This window comes from Mixophyes fleayi, chromosome 3, assembly GCF_038048845.1.
Source record: "Mixophyes fleayi isolate aMixFle1 chromosome 3, aMixFle1.hap1, whole genome shotgun sequence".
Lineage (NCBI taxonomy): Eukaryota > Metazoa > Chordata > Amphibia > Anura > Limnodynastidae > Mixophyes > Mixophyes fleayi.
The window spans coordinates 27,237,206-27,253,564 of NC_134404.1; the positions used below are offsets into that span (position 1 = coordinate 27,237,206).

The window sequence follows — 16,359 nt, forward strand, 5'->3', positions numbered from 1 at the left end:
GGGCCTATAATTTGATTCGCATCAAAGAAGGAGACGAATGGAAAATGGCCTTTAACACCAGAGATGGACATTTCGAGTACCTGGTGATGCCCTTCGGCCTCTGCAACGCCCCAGCCATCTTCCAAACCTTTGTTAACGATATCTTTCATGACCTGTTGTACACTTCTGTGGTAGTGTATTTAGACGATATATTAATATTTTCTAAAGATCTGAAGACTCATCGGGAACAAGTAAAGGAGGTCTTACGTAGACTCCGGAAACATCACCTCTACTGCAAGCTGGAGAAATGTGTGTTTGAGAATAGCCAGGTACCTTTTCTTGGTTTCATTGTGTCGGGTCAAGGTCTTTGTATGGATCCCACCAAGGTGTCAGCTATTCTGGACTGGCCTCAGCCACAAGGCCTTAAAGCTATTCAAAGGTTCATCGGCTTTGCAAACTATTATCGCCAATTTATTCAGGGATTCTCCACCATTATAGACCCCATTACAGCTTTAACCAGGAAGACTGCCAACCCCAGGGTTTGGTCCTCGGAAGCCATGTCTGCCTTCATAACGTTAAAAAAAGCATTTTCTTCAGCCCCAGTTCTGTCCCAGCCAGATCAAGAACGACCTTTCTTCTTAGAGGTAGATGCATCCTCTGTAGGCATTGGGGCGGTGCTTTTTCAAGAGTCTCCGGCTGGCTCACACAACCCGTGTGGGTTTTTCTCCAGACGATTTCTTCCAAGTGAATGTAATTATGGAATAGGGGACAAGGAGTTACTGGCCATCAAGGCGGCTCTGGAGGAATGGCGACATCTGTTGGAGGGGGCTATATTTCCTGTCACTGTGTTTACCGACCATCGGAACCTAGTGTTCGATCAAGAGGCTCGTTGCCTTAATCCTCGGCAAGCCCGCTGGGCATCCTTCTTCGCTCGATTTAACATGAAGCTCACATTCTGCCCGGGAGCCAAGAACGGACGTGCCGATGCATTATCTCGCTCATTTGACGATTCCGATCGTTTAAGACCGTTGGTTCCTCAGCATATTATTGATCCTTCTAATATCGTAGCCCTCACTAGGACCAAAACATCCTCTCCTCCTCCAGGCCGGTCATTCGTGGAACCCCATCTCCGGCTCAAGACCCTGCAGTGGGCTCATTCATCCCGCATTGCCGGCCATGCTGGAATAAAGAAGACAACATCGCTGCTTTGCCGACGCTTCTGGTGGCCTAATGTACGTGCCGATGTTGGTAAATTTATTGCTTCCTGTACTACTTGTGCTCAACACAAGACTTGTAGAAGAGTTCCGGCAGGCCTTCTTCGTCCACTCCCTATCCCCGATGCTCCTTGGGAAAGTGTGGCCATGGATTTTATCACAGACCTACCCCTCAGTGCAGGGTTTACCACTATCTGGGTGGTTATTGATCGATTTTCGAAGATGGCACATTTTATTCCTCTAACTGGACTGCCCACGGCCAGTCGTCTGGCAGATATCTTTATCAAGGAGATATTCAGACTACATGGTTGCCCGAAGGAGATCATTTCGGACCGTGGAGTCCAATTCACATCCCATTTTTGGAGAGCCTTTTGTAAGAGATTGAACATAGAATTGAAATTCTCTTCGGGATACCATCCGCAAACCAACGGACAGACGGAGCGAATCAATCAGCATCTCGAGACATTCCTCCGCTGTTTTACCTCCGACAACCAGAATAAATGGTCTCAATTCCTTCCTTGGGCGGAGTTCTCCCATAATCAACACATTCATGAGTCTACCGGATTCTCCCCTTTCTTTATTGTATACGGAAGTCATCCTGTGTTTCCGGATCCTTTTCCAGTGTCCTCTTCACCGGTTCCAGCCGTAGATACTCTTTATCGGGAGTTTTCTCTCATTTGGGCTAAGACTAAGATGGCTTTACTCAAGGCTACTCAGCATCACAAAATCTTTGCAGATCGTCATCGGAGGGCCACTCCTCTCTTAAAGGTGGGAGACCAAGTATGGCTATCCACCCGGGACCTAAAACTAAAGGTTCCTTCTATGAAGATGGCTCCTCGATTTATTGGCCCGTACACCATCATGCAAGTCATTAATCCTGTATGCTTTAAATTGAAACTTCCTCCTCCTCTGAGATGTCATAATACTTTTCATGTCTCTTTACTACGACCAGTGGTACTCAATAAATTCTATCGACCTCCCTGTCGTCCTCCACCAATACAAAACTCTTCTGGAACTGAATTCGAAGTCAATCGGATCTTGGCCTCTCGCATTCTTCGTGGCAAACAGCAATTTCTTGTCCATTGGAAAGGATTTGGCCCAGAGGAGAGGTCATGGGTGGACAAGCAGGACCTTCACGCTCCTAGAATTCTCAAAAAGTTCCTTCAAACAGGAGGAAGAAGAGGAGGGTATACTGTCAGGCGCCGTCCGCACGGCCGCCTGACTGCCTGACCGCGCGTCTGGTTGCTAGGCAACCAGACGCATCACTTCCGGATCTCCCCTGTCATCTACCCCTCGCTGTATGACGCGCCCCGTTGCTAGGCAACGGGACGCTATGTAGGATTCCCGGCGGCAGGTATGACAGCGCTGCAGCGCTGATGCTGATTGGGTCACCACATTATTTAAACCTCTTCCTGCCCTCTAATCAGTGCCAGAGTATCAGGTCTTCCTGTCTCCAGCGTTTGTGTGTACCAGTTGCTGTATTTGTTCCTGACATTCCTCGTGCTGCTTGTGACCCTTTTGACCCGGACCGTTTGACCACCCCTATTTGGATTCTGCCTTTGTACTGCGCTCCCTGAAAGTTACCGACCCGGCTTGCCTCACCATTCTTCTGGATTTCCCTTTGTACCTCCTCTACCTGAACGTTGCTGAACCGGCCTGTCTGACACCCCCTTGTATCTCGCTGTGGACTCTAGGAAGGACCGCGACCTGCGTGTCCCTGCAGCGGAGTCCATACTTCCTTGCGGGGGTTCCTGGTGAATACCAGGGGCACGTTAGACTCCGCGCCTTCCTCTGAGTTGCGCCAACAACAGCAGGTACCCACTACCAGTCATACACCCGCTACCAGTCGTGACAATTTGAGAGCTTGATATGCTAAAACATATATTTATAGAGGATCTTTACCTGTAGATGGAACATTTGTTTTTTTTCAAATACATTAATACTTTGATGCTTGTCTAAGTAACTAAGATGTTCCAGAGGGTGCCACATTAGTTCATTTACATCATATTCTTCATAAATGTTGCATGATTAGAGGTGCCCAATGGGCATTACAGCTGGTGGCCTATCTTGTATGTATCTATGTATAACACTTGCATATTTTGTTGAACCAAGTGACTTTGCCACAGTACCATATAATGAACATATCTGTTATTCATCTGGTGGATTCTAATGTATACATCTAGCAAGATCTGTTGGATCTAACATTTGCTACAGTGACCATGGGAACCACTTATATTTAAGCTCCACATAGTAGAATAAGCTTGTGTTAGGATAGATATTAAACCCTGTTGCATGAAGCACTATAAACTAGCTATATTCTTTGTGCCATCCACATGGGCCAATCTTGCAGATTCCTCAGTTTCTCTCTGATGGCCAGAACCATAGCAGGACAGGAGTGATATCTTAATTGAGCATGGTTTGTTCTGTATTTGGATTATAAAGAATTTGTTTCCTTCTAAAATAACTATCTTTTGTCTTCCCTCTCTAGATTTTACAGAAGACATGATTACCATTGACCCCATCACAATTCTTCTGTCTGTTGTTATCATCCTATTTTTGGCCACTGTTTTTAACAATCGGAAACAAGATAATTGCAAAAATTTCCCCCCTGGACCAACCCCTTTACCGATCATTGGAAATATGCACATTATAGACTTATCAAAACCTCATAATACATTTATAGAGGTAATACAGTACTTCTACGTTACTCCACTAAATCATTTAAAGGGGGCTTCTACTTATTTAACATCTTTACAAAATCCACTTCCTTCCCAAGAATTGTACTTTGGAGAATGACCCCCACCATTTAGTATAGTACATTAGAGTATGACTATTTAGTAGGGTCCTTGCACTTACATAAACTTTGAACCTCTGCAGATCACCCTTGTTACTGAAGCAGCATTTCAAATAGAACTGATAGACTGCCACCAAAATAATGTAATTGAAACCCTCCTTTAAATGTAATGGATATAAGACATACTAACTTATTTTTTTCTAGATGCAAAATTTGTACTAATAAATACCAATCAGACATTCATTTCCATTATCTTACATGAACTAGAGAGATATAAGTTATTTGCTGATTTAAATCTGTGTTTTAGAGCTTATTTTGTTACTAAATTGCAAGGTGAGCAAAGAGCCCTTTTTGAATTTAGTACAAATAGAATTCAAGAAAATGAGCCAAGATTCTATAACGTATTGGCTGGCAAAGTGTGCAACCGGTCATCATGGTGATGTCGAGGTGGCACACCACTAGCAACTGAATTCTCCCCAAAGATTAAGTTTTTTTTCTAACCTTTTGAATATACCATTTAGAAGTAACTATGGATAAACTATGGTAGGTGTTAGATACACTCTGTTACACCTTGTATCTATTACGCTATAGCAGCTAAGTAGGTAGTATCAAGAAGTGTTTTCAGTTACAATTATATTCCTTTTAATGCACCTAAAGTTACTTACTTTATTTTGCCTGATTAACAATTGTGTAAAGGCTTTAAGTGTAATTAGCAGAAATAGTTGAAATTCTCAACACAATTTTGCATAAACAAACTCTGACTTCCCAAATATAAAAGTTTGTTTTGTGTGGTATAGACTTAGTAAAATGGCAATGAGGTAAAAAAAAAAAGCAAAAAGGACTAGGGGCCATTTTCTAAAACAATAAATAAATAAAATAAATTATTCTAGGAGAAAAATAATGAAATGGTCTAGAAAAAGTAAGTTGTCATACTTTCATTTAAACTTATATTGTGGAAACTGCCCATTAATATGCCAACAGTACTAGCAGTTTGCCAGTAACATACACACTAGTAATGCCCAGTAAAATATGCCACAAGTAGTAATGTTAGCACTAGATTAACCATTTTCTGTGTTTATGGTTCAATATACTTAGTTTTGAAACTTTAACTAAAGCGCAGCTTGCAAAAAAAGTAGATAATATATTGTATATGCTATCTACTGTATTTCTCAATAAAGGTTTAACCAAATAATGCATTATGGACCATGTTTGCAAACAATAAAACAATATAGCAAACAAAGCGACATATGACCAGTGTGGTAAATGTATCAAGCTGCAAGTTTTTCAGCGATTTGAAATTGCTGCACATCGCTAGAGATCACCAGCAATATTAGCCATCAAATCGCTATATGTATTGACAAGCAATTTTTAGTCTCAAATCAGAAATCGCTGTCAACCTTCAGTGAGTTGCAGTGGTTTTCCCAAAACATGGAGACTCTGAAATCGCCCACATTTAGCTTTAAAAGCGTCATTTTCAAACCAATACTCATTTCTGATTGGTTGGTAGTTTTAAATAGAAAACTTGCAGCAATTTTGGATTAAAAATTGCCAGAATCAACATGCTGCTTTGTATAGATGTGATTAGCCGGTGGTAGTAATACTTCCAACATTGCCTGGGGACACTGCGACTATAGAGCAGACACACCAGCCGGCACAATACATGTTAAAAATGAATATATATATATATATATATATATATATATATTTATATATTTGTTAAAAGGTATATGCGACCCTCCCCAAACAAATTAACCCTTGTGCCTCAAGCCTAATGCTGGTAGTAGTAAATTAGGGGGGGGGAGAAAGCGTTTGTCCTCCACGACTTCAAAACAAACAGCACTAGGTTGGTCAGCACGGTGCTGGACTCCCTAGTGAGATGCGGTATGCAAACAAAATGCAGGGCCCCTCCATAGGGCTGCCCATCCCCATGCTGAAAGCACTAGGGGCTAGATGTACTAAGCTGCTGGTTTGAAAAAGTGGGGATGTTGCCTATAGCAACCAATCAGATTCTAGCTGTCATTTTGTAGAAGGTACTAAATAAATGAAAGCTAGAATCTGATTGGTTGCCATAGGCAACATCCCCACTTTTTTAAACCCGCAGCTTAGTAAATCTAGCCCTAGGGCTCTTTCCACACCCCTGGGCGTTGGGTGTGTTGTAATAAAATCGTTAAAATTTAGACAGACTTTATTTTGAGTTGGTTCACTACAGGTCCCAGCAAATCCAGGCTGCCATTAACAGTCTGGGCATGCTGGCGCTTGTTTTTTATACCCATGGCTGCCATGGAATGCAGGCACTTTTCAACCACCAAATGTTAATTACATATAAAAAAAATATCATACCCAGCAACCTCTGTGTTCTTCATCTGTACAATCTGTATCTTCTAAGCTTTTAATCCAAATAGGGTTAAAAAAAATAAAACAATAAAATATTCCAAGTGAAGTAAAAAAGGCCTATCTTTTTTTCCTGCTTGATAAACCAAAATAATCCACTGTAACGTGCTTGGCAAAATAAAAATAAAACCTGAAGACATGTCTCAAACAAGTTCTTGTAAGAAGAACACCCGTTGCGAATGAAGAAATGACATGTGTTAGGTCTATTTATAAGCTGTGGTTTTCATCTCTGGCAGTGTGGACAGCTTATAAACAGACCTGCCGTCTGTAATTTCTAAAAAGAACACAGAGGTATTTTTTTATATGTAACTTAAAATTTGGTGGTTAAAAAGAGGTGTCTGGTCTATATACATTTTGTCTTGGTACACTACAGGTCCCAGCAGGCTCTGGATGCCAGGGCATGGGGTTCCCCAAGTTTCTCCATGCCCTGGCAGCCTTGGGTATGCTGATACTTGTAATTCTACAAGCATCATCATGCCCAGACTGTTAATGGTAGGACATGTACTACACCAGCTCAAAATCCGGAATGGATGTCAAGGTACTCCGTGGTAATGCAACATCGCAGATTCTCCCCACATCTCATAGAGGTGGTTAGAAAAATCTGTGATGCTGGGGTACCGTGGTACCCGGAAATGTGCTCAGCCAGAATTTGTGGTGATGCCGGTGGCACATCGCATTGAGATGAATCGGCTCTACTTTGTTTTGAGCTGTCATATTTGAGAAGTGTCCAGCTGGCACATGATGTTTGAGTGAATACTTGACAAGAACAAATCAAGCCTCACATACTAGATGGACCATTCCACAGTGGATGGAGCCAGTCATCAACATTTGTGAGAGAGAAAGCATGGGTAGGTTGATTGTGGGAAATGGGAGCCAATTCATAGTTTGACATATTTTAGCATTGTTCTTTGAATGGTTTGTTGATTCTATCCTTTACTGTTTTCACAGTTGGCGAAAAAGTATGGCTCAGTATTCAGTGTCAAATTAGGGTTAGAGAAGATGGTCATCCTGTGTGGTTATGACACTGTAAAAGATGCTCTAATCAACCATGCAGATGCATTTTCTGAAAGACCTGATTCACCAATCATCTCTAAGACATCAAGGGGAAATGGTAACTATTTTGAGTTGAAAGTCAAAACACATACATAAAAAAGTTTAGAGTTAAATGCTGATATAAAACACATTAAAGTGCATTAATGTAATATAAGTCCTGCTCAATGAATAAAACAATTCCAGTCCCAGTCACATGCATTTCACATGCAAAACACAGATACTACTGACACAAAGCCATATTATATAAACTAATAGTGATTGTCACCATAGCATGGGACCTGCAGCTGAGGTGGCACTATGCAGTTGCCATCCATGCTGATCCAGGTTCTGATCCCTTCTGCTATCTTCTCTGAGTATGAGTATGGTGCAGTGTCTGCATTCAGCAAGGAGCTTAAAGATTTCCATGCTGTGTGATCACCTGCACCAAAATTTATTTGAAATCCCCGTATAAATGAGTTGACCTACCTATTTGAGTAGGAAGTGCAGAGTGGAGTGCAACAGAGCATCAGTTGATAAGAAGAGGCGGGTTTGCAGCCTGGCATGGTAAGTGAGAAGAGAAGGGGGTTTGAAAATCTTTCTCATTAGAAACATAGCTGGTCCCTTCAAAACTTTGCTAATGTGCACACACATTTCTACTTACACCCCTGAAATGAACTGTCCACTTTCAGACAAGTGGCTTCTATTAAATCTATTAATCGGATGCATATATATTCACCATTACAGCTTTAGTTTAGAAATACATCACTGCCTTGCTATCTGTAGCGTAAGGCTTTATAGGTTGGATTGCTCTGGATAACAGACAATTGCTGGAGTGCATTATGATTGTCTGTTTTAACTTTCTCCTAACTCAAACACCAGATGACCCCTACCTTTACTGACAATCCCTGCTTTTTCTAGCAAGCAATATGGATTTGATATGGATAGTGGGCGTTCAGTGCCAAATTTGTTGGATAAAACCTCTTTAAACATCTCTGCAATTGGTAGATCAGTTCTAAAGGCATCTTGTTTATTGCCACACAGGGGCATGCCACCTACTGTTCAGTGATGCTGTAATGCATGGTATGGAAAATGGTTGGTGAAAGCTTCTGCCGGGAGCATAATTAGAATTCGAGGGCCACATAGCAACATTTTGATGGGTCCCCCAATGTTTTTAGGGAAGGACACCCTGACCTCTCCTCACTTACTTAAAACAGCTGGGCTCCTCCTTTTCCTCCACTTTACACCATTCTGATCTTCATTTACTGCTCAGACAGGAAAGGAACACAATAATTCCCTTCTCATTTGAGCAGAATTTAATTTTGGAGAGTTAGAATATCTGCTAACATGAATGGTTTTCTGGGGTTTCAAATGCTTTACATATTCTAAGTCACAAAGCAGTTCATTAAGATCCTGTCTGACCACAGACACTGCAGACGGGAGCAGACTGCATGGCAAAAAGGGGTCAATGCAATAGAGAGGCTTTACAGATCACACTAGTCTAGTATACTGTATATGTCCCTTTGTTAGCCTCACTTCATAGTTGGATGTCACTGGAGTGACTCCAAGATGATATATACCTACAAACCTACATTTTAGAGGCCATGTGCATATTGTAGCTTATGACAGATTTATTTTCAGAATGGATTTACAACTATGTGTACATTAATAGCTACACCTCTAACAGAGGTGCACATTAACACAAGATATTCAGGTGAATTGAGAGTAGAAGGTTGTTTTTGTATTAGGACCTGGTGGTGGGTTGATGGGAAAATTGTGGAATTTAGTTGTTTGGGGCAAATGATATTTTGGATTATGTTTTCTATTTAGGTATTATCTTTGCACATGGCGAGAATTGGAAAGTGATGAGACGATTTACTCTTTCAACATTACGAGATTATGGAATGGGGAAAAAAAGCATAGAAAACAAAATCAATGATGAATGTGAAAGTTTAATACAGACTTTTAGATCTTATAAAGGTGAGTGTTATATATTGGACTATCTATCATTTTCTTGAATACCACTATTACCATTTTAATAGAAAAATACATTTGCATTTATTTATGTATAAACACACATCAAAATATGACCATGATACAGTGAAGAATCCCTTTAATACTAACGAGAAATCCCTTTTTTTGCCAATTATTGTTTCTTATCACCTGCACAGTTTTGGGTATAAATAGCTCATTTGTGTTTTTTTTATTTTTCTACATATTAATTAGGTCACATCTATGGCATCCTTTTTTCCAGAATTTTTTATAAGTTCTCAGTTCCCTTAAAAAATAAGATTTCCCACGCCTGAACCTCTCATGTTCTGCTATGTCCATCTTGTAAACACGAGTCAAACACTTTACCCCAAGAAGTGGTTTAACTATTAATGTATACAATATGAGAAAATTGTGTTATTGTCATTCATTTGAATAAATCCACCTTCATTTTAGATTATTGCTTTAAAGTCAATTATATATGTAATCCCTGGACCCAGGGATCCCCTGTAGAAGAGGGTTGAGATCCAGGAGTTGAATGAGACATCAGCAGTAGGTGGCCGTCCATCTATGTCTCAGGTGCAGTGAATTGCACTTCCCAGAATGCCTAAGAATGAGGACTAAAGAAAGGACATCAGAGTCTGCCAAAGAGAGAGAAGAAGGAAAAGTGTGGTAGTACGGTCAGGGAGGAGGTAGGCATGGTCATTGCAGGGACCATCACCATAGCCTGAGGAGCCACAGAAGCACAGAATGCAGTGTAGCCACAGCTATTAAGCCTCCTAAAGAGAAAGCAGATCACTGAGGGACTGCCTACAAGCTACCAGTAGAATAGAGAATTTCCAGCTCAAGCTCAGAGGAAAAAATGTAATCCAGCCCAGAAGAACAGATGGAGTCCAGGTCCAGCCGATAGAAACACAGGGGAAAACAAGAGTTGTTCCAGTTGTCTGCAGATTGTCATTTTTCCTTTCCTTTGTTTCATGCTCTTGCTGCTGCTGTAGCTAATGATAAAACTGTATTCAGAGAGGATGGCCACTGGAGAACCACCAAGGCCTTTGATACATGTTTAAGTTTCAGTATATATTAACCTTCTTTTCTAGCAAATTGCTGATATTTGGTGACTTTGCCAGCAAAATTTAAAACGGCAATATGTTTAGAATGCCAGAATAGGACCTGTTCACCAGGGAAAGGTACAGACAGGGTTAAGACTCCTGCTGTTACCTTAAGGAAGGATTTACTCACAGGTGTATGACATGGGTGTGATTGCTGTGGTGTGTTTGTTGTAAGTTACAATGTTGTTGTGGTTAAATAACACAGCAACTTGTTAAGAAGACCGGAGTAAGGAGTTACTCATTTGGCAATTCCTACAAAGTGTTGCCACCGTGAAATCTAAGAGGACAGCCAAAACATAGCTGTCCACCCAGCCATCCAGGCAACAAAGCTAAGTGTGATATCTATAAAAAAAAAGTATTTTTTTTGTGTGTTTGTTTTCCCCTTTTCCTTTTCACTTTGTTGCATTTCGTCAGGAATTATTTAGTTGGTTCATTTTAAGGGAGGCACAGTTTTGCTATCCCACTGGCTTAAATAGCAAAATGGAGGAAATTCTCTGAGCTTAAACTTATGTGATTGCAACAAGGCAGGCCCAGAAGGGCCAAATGCTAGCCATCACCAAGGCCCAGGTGGAGAGTGACTGACTGCTATGTGCGGAGGTCAGTCAGGTCCGACAGAGTGAGCACGAGCTGGTTGCAAAAGATGACATCTTCGGTCGACATTGAGGCATTTTTGTTGTCATTTGAAAAGACGGCCACTCAGCTTAAATGATCAACAGGTGAATGGGTGGCGAAACTGGCTACTTATTTGATGGGCGAAGCCCAGCGGGCCTATGTGGTTATCTCCGAAGACCAGGCGGCGGACTTTCAACAGCTAAAGGCTGCAATCTTTGCATGTATAGGGGTGACAAGACCCGAGAAGGCACAACATTTTATGGCTGACGGTTTAAATCAGATTCCACAATCCATGCCCTGCTGGCAAACCTAGCAAAATTAACAAAGAGTTGTTTGGAGCCCGACCGAAATACACCGGTCATAATGTTAGAAATCCTGGCTATCGACCATTGCAAACGGTACCTAAGTCGGGAATTACGGAGATGGGTTCTACAGACCACCCCTCAGTTGTTTAGGGAGCTTGCAACAGCTATTTTCCATTACTATGCTGTCGAAAATATGGCCTGGAGAGCTGAGTATGTAACACTATTGGTTGCTTGGAACATAAAAGTCCTAGCCCTATCCTAGACGAGTAATTCCCCATGAGTAAGCCTATTGGCGAAACGTACGTTGGGTAACGTGACGCATGACGTCACAGACCCGGAAATAGGGAGCCGGTTAGCGGGACCTCTTTGCGATCATGTTCTATAATTAAGGTTCATATATTTCAAACTATTACAGCAGAAAGCTTTAACTACCTAGAATCTATTTAATGATCTTTTATAGATTGGGGCAACGCGCTCCGGCTACTTTAATCTTTCCAGCAGGCAGCTCTGTTTGTCCTATACATGTGTATATCCCACGGCTAGGTCATTCCATGGGGACTGTTCTTTGATTGTGGATAGTTTTACACCAACTATATCTATAGGCATTTTTCCTATATACAGTGCCCATGTGAAATGACAATCACCAATGAAAGCCTTTACCATCATTAACTCTCAATGAACCTGATATAATTTTTTCTCCTGGGTAAAAGATGCAGAAATAAGAATAGGAGCAGGTTACATAGATACATATGATTACATCTTTACCCACATAAGGCCAACGATAACGGCTATATCATTATGTATGGAGAAACTTTTCAGACTTATTGACCTTTTTGTGGGGTACAGTGCCCTTATTAAATAGTGGTAGATATATATCTCTGCCACCACCAATCTGAAAAAGCTCACAGAACTTCTCCCGCAGAATATGGGACATCTCTAGAACACAAGAAAGTGTTCCATAGCATATACATATATAACAGCATTTCAATCTACATGGGGCGAATAATAAACCTGTGATAGTTATAAGGCTAGCTATTTCTGCTATGAACCAACACTGTGATTAGACACAATATATTAAATTCCAGTGGTCCTGTGTACAAATAAAGAATCCTATTAGAGATTAAAATAATTCTCACGTATTAAATTATAATACGTATCTGATATTGAACAAGGGCAACCGGCTTTCCCTATGGATCATTTTTATCTCTTTAACACTTAATTTCAAACTTTTCACTCTATATTTTTTAATTCGCCGACTTGTGTGACATTTGGCTATTTATCTAATCCTTTTTAATAATAATTACTAATAAAGTTGATTTTACGGTAAAAATTCCTTAGGATAGGAGTGCCTCACATACTACTATATTCAGCTGATATTCATTATCAGCTGTATTTCTTTGATGTCTAGACTTGTCTAGTTATGAGAGCACCCCCTCATATTGGATGTTATATTTTATCACATCCAATTGAGGTTTGTCCTCACCTTTGAGTGGATTGGTCCACCCCCCTTCCTTCCCTGAGCTGAGAAAGTTGTCAAGCTGGACTTCATGCCAAAACCAACACCAGAGGTCGGAACAGACCACAAGGTGACCCCTGTGAGGTGCTTTGAGTGTGGCGAGCAGGGGCACTTCCAGAGACATTGTCCAAATCAGGCAGAACCGATGAATTGGTGGGTCGAATAGGCCCCAGGTTTCCTGCTTGTTTTATCATGTCCTCATCCACAAGTAACCCACTGCTGTTCCAGATAACCTTCCTGATACACCAACAAGCAGTGTTAGCGTTGGTGGACTCAGGAAGTGAAATCACCTTGGTATCCAGCACTGTGGTTCCAGAAGGCCTGTCGATCCGACTACCATCAGTGAAAGTCCTATTCACAGAGTCATTGAGGAATATGACCGTGTCTGTCTTCCCATTCCTGTGAGAGACCAGCCAGGGGAGAACTTATTTAATAATAAAAGGGAACCTGCTATATAGGGTAGCAGTGCTGCAGGAAAAAAAAGTTCACCAACTCTTTGTGCCACAGGTACACATCTCTTTGGTATTAACAACAGCACATACACACCTTTTGGCGGGGGGCATTTGGGAGAGAAGAAGACTCCTAATCGATTGCTCCTTAGGTTTTACTGGCTGGGAGTCCATATGGCAGTCAAGATATACTGTCAAGCCTGCCCAGTATGCCAGCGGACAGCCCCTAGACAAGAGCTCCACTGCTACCTCTCCTATAATTCCAGTTCAATTAGAATGAATTGCCATGGAGTTAATGGGTTCCATGGAGAAGTCAGCCCAGGGGAAAACATGTGTAAAAACTGAGGACTGGATAGCCCCCGTGGAGTCGTCCTAGACACCAACTCAGAGACGACAAGTTTTAGAAATGGTAACTCGGAATACAGATGTTGTTTTGGCTATTCCAGGGTGCACCAAGATAATTGCACTTGACATTATCACCCCACCAGGGTTTACAGTTAACCAACGACCATATAGAATACCTGAGGCCAGAAGGGCTGCAGTAAAGCGAGAGGTGGAGTACATGTTGCAACTCGGGGTAGTTTAGGAGTCTTCCAGTGAGTGGAATAACTCCATTGTCCTTGTGCCAAAGCCTTCGGGAACCTTCCGATTCTGTAACGATTTTAGGAAATAAAATAAGGTGTCTAGGTTTGCCACATATCCGATGTCATGTGTGGATCAACTTGTGGAGAATCTGGCGAGTAGTCAATATCTGACTACCCTAGATTTAACAAAAGGGTACTGGCAGATATCACTCATTCTTTGATGACTAGCTGATAAACATAAGGATTTCTTTTAAAGCTGTTTATATAATTATTCATGTATTATAATGATATTTATTATTATACATGCATTTTTACTGTTTCTTGCTATTAATATTGCTCATATTAAATGTAACAATGTATCTTTGTCCTACTTACAGGGAAGCCTTTTAATAATTTGACCATCATTAATGCTGCTGTCGCCAATATCATCGTGTCCATACTACTAGGTCATAGATTTGAATATGGGGATCCAAACATACTGAGGCTCATGAGTTTAATTAATGAAAACATCAGGATCCTGGGAAAACCTATGGTGAGGGTAAGTATTCTCACTCTGTCAGATGGATTTTAAAGTTGTCTAATATAATTTTTTTAAATTCAATTTCCTCCAGCTAATAATATGATCTGCAAGCATTTTTATTTATTACTGCTGCTTTACAGCTGAAAAAATAGCATTGTTGCAATAACATAAAAAACAAGTTCAGACAAGTTTAATTGCAGTGAATAGGGAATGGATTGCTAAGGTTCTGTGTATATCCCTTTAAAGTTGGTGTATTTGCCTAGGAGATAGCATGTCTTCTTCTGCAGCTTTGGAAATGCTCAGTTCACAGTCCAAGGATGATGACCCTTGGTGGCAGCTTGATCTTTGGTACCCATGGGAATGAAGGATATAAGTTTCATGCCAAATTCACATACAGTATTCTAAACTAGATCTATTTATTACAAGTGTAAAATTACGTTTAAAATGGTATTCCCATTTTGTCTTTAAATTTACCATACCAGTATCCCATACCATTTTCATAATCCCGTTATTATGCAATTATCATCTACAATACTAGGAGAAGTGATGGTGTATATTGTATAAATTTCATGTTTAAAACTCTCCCAAAAAAGTTACACTAGTATATTTTTCTCAGATTCGGTGCTCAGAGATTGCTAACTGCACGTTTTAAGTATATCCCTGTTTGTAGACAGCTAGTCATGCTTACAAATGGAGCTTGATTGTTTTAATGGATCCAACACTTCTCTGATTCATGTAAATTCAGTACATAGCCACTTTAGTCGCATTAAAAAGTCTAAAACTACTAGGCGATGGGATGGGCATCCTCCTATCCCTTAATTATACCTTTTTTCCCTGAACCCTCCCTTTCATTTTCCTCCTTTGAATTCTACTATATCTGTCTCTTCTATCACATCCATCTCCATATCCCAGTCATCTACTACCCACCAGGTCTCTCTTCCCAATTTCTTGATAATTTTGTTGTCTGGGATCCCCACTACCTCTCTTCAGACCTCCCCTCCATTATCCTAGGTGACCATAACAACACCGTCAACAACCCCATAGAACCAATGTCCATCACATTTCTTGTCCTTTCTTCCTCCTTTGGCTTCTCAGTCAGACTTCTTCCCCCACCCACTGTCTTAGTCACTGCCTTGGCCTTTGTTACGACTCTGCCTATATTTTGTATGAGGCAGCAGTACCTTAAATCCACCAGAGGTGCTAGTGTTCTGCTGTTCTGCTTCTGAACTTTACACCATGCCCGTAGAAGTTAATCTCCATGCCTGATTAAGAACTGCACCTGTCTCACAGCTTCAAATACCTGCCTCAATTTGTGCTCTGTGAAGTTCACCGTTTTTACCTGGCTGCTGCTTGTCTCCTGTTAATCCTTGTTCCAGTTTTGCTTTGCTGCTGTTTGACCTCCTGTTGTGACCCTCTGCCTGATTTCTGGACCTTGCTTGTTTTCCTGTTGCCCTGACCTCTGCTTGATTACTGGACTATGTTTATTCGTTTGTGACCCTGACCTCTGCCTGGCTATTGGATTCTGCTTGGTCACTGGACTCAGTTTGTATGCTTCCCTGGACAGCCTCATGCCTCCTGGACTTGGGTAACTCATAATACTTGTCCCAGCATTTAACTGTACCTGTCATTGCTTGGAACCTGTTGCTCTGTGGACTTTCCTGCCATTCATCACTCCTGTTCATATCTGTGTATTGGAGTTATAGCTGTTTATACTGCTACCTGAAAATCTGCATATCCCACAAATTGAATCCTTGTTTATATATTTCGCCTGAATAAAGACATCTGGTTTATTTTAATTCTGTTGCTGCTTCCTGAATTCGCTAGGAATCATAACAACCTTGTCTTCTCCCATCAATGTGCTATTTTTG

The 16,359-nt window shown here is 41.1% G+C and overlaps 1 protein-coding gene across 2 annotated transcripts in view; it reads left to right on the forward strand.

The window, feature by feature from the left end:
• LOC142143424 (cytochrome P450 2K1-like) overlaps window positions 1-16,359 on the forward strand; it is a 56,514-nt gene that overhangs the window by 12,663 nt on the left and 27,492 nt on the right. For both annotated transcript variants that reach the window (XM_075201261.1, XM_075201262.1), the window contains exons 2-5: window positions 3,682-3,878; window positions 7,327-7,489; window positions 9,238-9,387; window positions 14,349-14,509. In XM_075201261.1, the coding sequence (XP_075057362.1) occupies window positions 3,696-3,878; window positions 7,327-7,489; window positions 9,238-9,387; window positions 14,349-14,509 (657 nt within the window). In that variant the 5' untranslated portion in view covers window positions 3,682-3,695. The remainder of the gene's footprint in view (window positions 1-3,681; window positions 3,879-7,326; window positions 7,490-9,237; window positions 9,388-14,348; window positions 14,510-16,359) is intronic.